The sequence below is a fragment of the Penaeus chinensis genome, chromosome 34 (assembly GCF_019202785.1).
Source record: "Penaeus chinensis breed Huanghai No. 1 chromosome 34, ASM1920278v2, whole genome shotgun sequence".
Lineage (NCBI taxonomy): Eukaryota > Metazoa > Arthropoda > Malacostraca > Decapoda > Penaeidae > Penaeus > Penaeus chinensis.
This window is the reverse complement of record NC_061852.1, coordinates 30,525,249-30,527,748: the sequence shown is the minus strand read 5'-3', so window position 1 is coordinate 30,527,748 and position 2,500 is coordinate 30,525,249. Positions and strand designations below refer to the sequence as shown.

The following is a 2,500-nucleotide window of genomic DNA, read 5'->3' as shown; positions in this document are numbered from 1 at the left end:
GGTATTTTTATGATTAGAGCGAATGAAAATAGAGATGAGAGGAAAAAGTAACGAAATATGTTATTTTCTCGTCTATTTTTCGATATCACTCCTTAGTTATTGGTCCCAATACCGTCGCTGTTGTCGTTCAGTGTTGGCAAGAACCTCTCTCTCTCTCTCTCTCTCCCTCTCTCTCTCTCTCTCTCTCTCTCTCTCTCTCTCTCTCTCTCTCTCTCTCTCTCTCTCTCTCTCTCTCTCTCTCTCTCTCTCTCTCTCTCTCTCTCTCTCTCTCTCTCCCTCTCTCTCTCTCCCTCTCTCGCTCTCCCTCTCTCGCTCTCCCTATCTCTCTCTCCCTCTCTCTCTCTTCCTATCCCTCTCTCTCTCTCCCTCTCCCTCTCTCTCTCTCTCTCTCTCTCTCTCTCTCTCTCTCTCTCTCTCTCTCTCTCTCTCTCTCTCTCTCTCTCTCTCTCTCCCTCCCTCCCTCCTTCCCTTTTCTCACACTCCCTCTTCCAATTCATACTCTTCGCCACCCCCACCCACCAACCCCATGGCCATTAACCCTTAACCATTCATCTCTCACCCGTCAGCGTGGACGTCTTAAGGTCTCACTCTCTCTCCTTCCCCTCTCCCTTCCTCTCCCTCTCCCTCCCTCCCTCCATCTCTCCCTCCCTCCCTCCCTCCCTCCTCCCTCTCTCTCTCTCTCTCTCTCTCTCTCTCTCTCTCTCTCTCTCTCTCTCCCTCTCCCTCTTCCTCTTCCTCTCCCTCTCTCTTTCCCTTTCCCTTTCCCTTTCCCTTTCCCTCTCCCTGTCTCTCTCCCCTCCCATCCTTCCCCCACTAACCTCTCCCTATTCACACCCTGCGCCCCCGCTCCCATGGCCCTTAACCCATAACCCCATCGTCCCTCACCCCTCGGCGTGGACGTCTTCAGGTGGTCGTAGGTGCAGTCGCAAGGGATCTGGTTGACTCGGACCTTCCAGCGCCGGTTGTCTTCCACTTCATAACGCCACTCGCGCCTTTGGGGGGATTAAGTGGGAAAATATGATGACATAAGATTGACTGAGAGAGAGAAATAGGATAAAATTAGGTGAAATGAGAGGGATAACGAGAGTGAAATAAGATTAAATGGATGGGGAAATAGAATAAAATAAGGTGGAATAAAGGGTGAAAATAAAATCTTATAAGTGCAAATAAGAGGAGAAAATTAAATGTAGCTCTCACCAAATCCCTTGGGAACGCGAAAGAAACCATAAGTAATGTTAATATGCATAAAAATGTGATAGTATCAGTTACTTTACATCATTTCGAGTGGTAAATCACAACGCAAAATTAGACATTACAACCACATAAACCTACGGTATGGTATTGCCTGTCACGGGGTCGTCCATGTGTCCCACGGGCTTCGGGAAGATCTCGCTGGTGAGGACGTGGAGGCTGGTGCTCGCCCGCCCAGCCACGTCCACGTATACTGTAACGAGGTCTTGGTAAGTTCCTTGTACTGGTGAACATAAGCAGTGTAACGTGTTCACTTAGATAAAAATAAGCGTACCACAGAACAGTAGCATGCATGTTTTTAATAAAAAGATCTCGGAAAGTTCCTTGTATTGTTAGACACAGTAATGTGTTTACAAAGATAAAAAAGAGACGCTGCCGTAACAGAAGCGATATAAATATGTGACGTTTCGAACTTGCTAAGACATCTTCATTGGGCGTTGTGAAGTCTGATTTTTTTTCTTCATTGCAGCTGATGAGGATCTTTTGATTAAACGCGACATTCTTTTATTCTGCTTCTACAACGTCTCATTTCACCCTTGTAGACGCGAGTGTTCCTTGCTACTTCAGAGGAACAATAATTACGATGTTGGCTTTAATGTGAAAAATATCACTAGCTGAGGCAATTAAGAATAAGAAGAATAATGAACATCATGGTAACCATGATGATAAAAAAGCAATGATAATAAGGATAATAGTAACACTCAGTAACGATAATGAAAAACAATGATGATACTATGAGAAATAAAACGTGGTAATTTTAATAAGGATGGGAAAAATGCTAATAATATTGCTATAACATATAGCAATTCCAACAGTAATAACTACGAAAAAACATAAAAATTACAAAACTATTGGTAAAAGGATGACTAATGTTATCAATAATATTGATAATAACAGTAATAAAGATAACTGTAGTAATCATAAAATGATAAACTAATGAAAGTAATAGCACCACAAAGGTGGTCTACTATTTACTATCGATTCATTACCTCCATTAGTAGTAAATCGATCATTATTATAATTATTGTCGTTATCATCGTTACCATTATCATCACCATTGTCGTTATCGTTATTATCACGGTCATCACTATGCTGAATGCTGGCATTATCGTTTTAATAATTATCCTTATCACACCATTATAGTCATAAGCTTAATCACTCGTTATTATCATCAACGGCATTACATTTATTCATATCTGCATATATATGGATAACACTCAATTATAATCACCCAGTTGCCAATGCCTCA

General features: G+C 42.2%; 1 protein-coding gene across 2 annotated transcripts in view; it reads right to left on the bottom strand.

The window, feature by feature from the left end:
• LOC125043872 (cubilin-like) overlaps positions 1 to 2,500 on the bottom strand; it is an 11,528-nt gene that overhangs the window by 3,373 nt on the left and 5,655 nt on the right. For both annotated transcript variants that reach the window (XM_047640217.1, XM_047640218.1), the window contains exons 8-9: positions 1,333 to 1,444; positions 886 to 992 (exon numbers count right to left, since the gene is read on the bottom strand). In XM_047640217.1, coding sequence (XP_047496173.1) covers positions 886 to 992; positions 1,333 to 1,444 — 219 coding nt within the window. The remainder of the gene's footprint in view (positions 1 to 885; positions 993 to 1,332; positions 1,445 to 2,500) is intronic.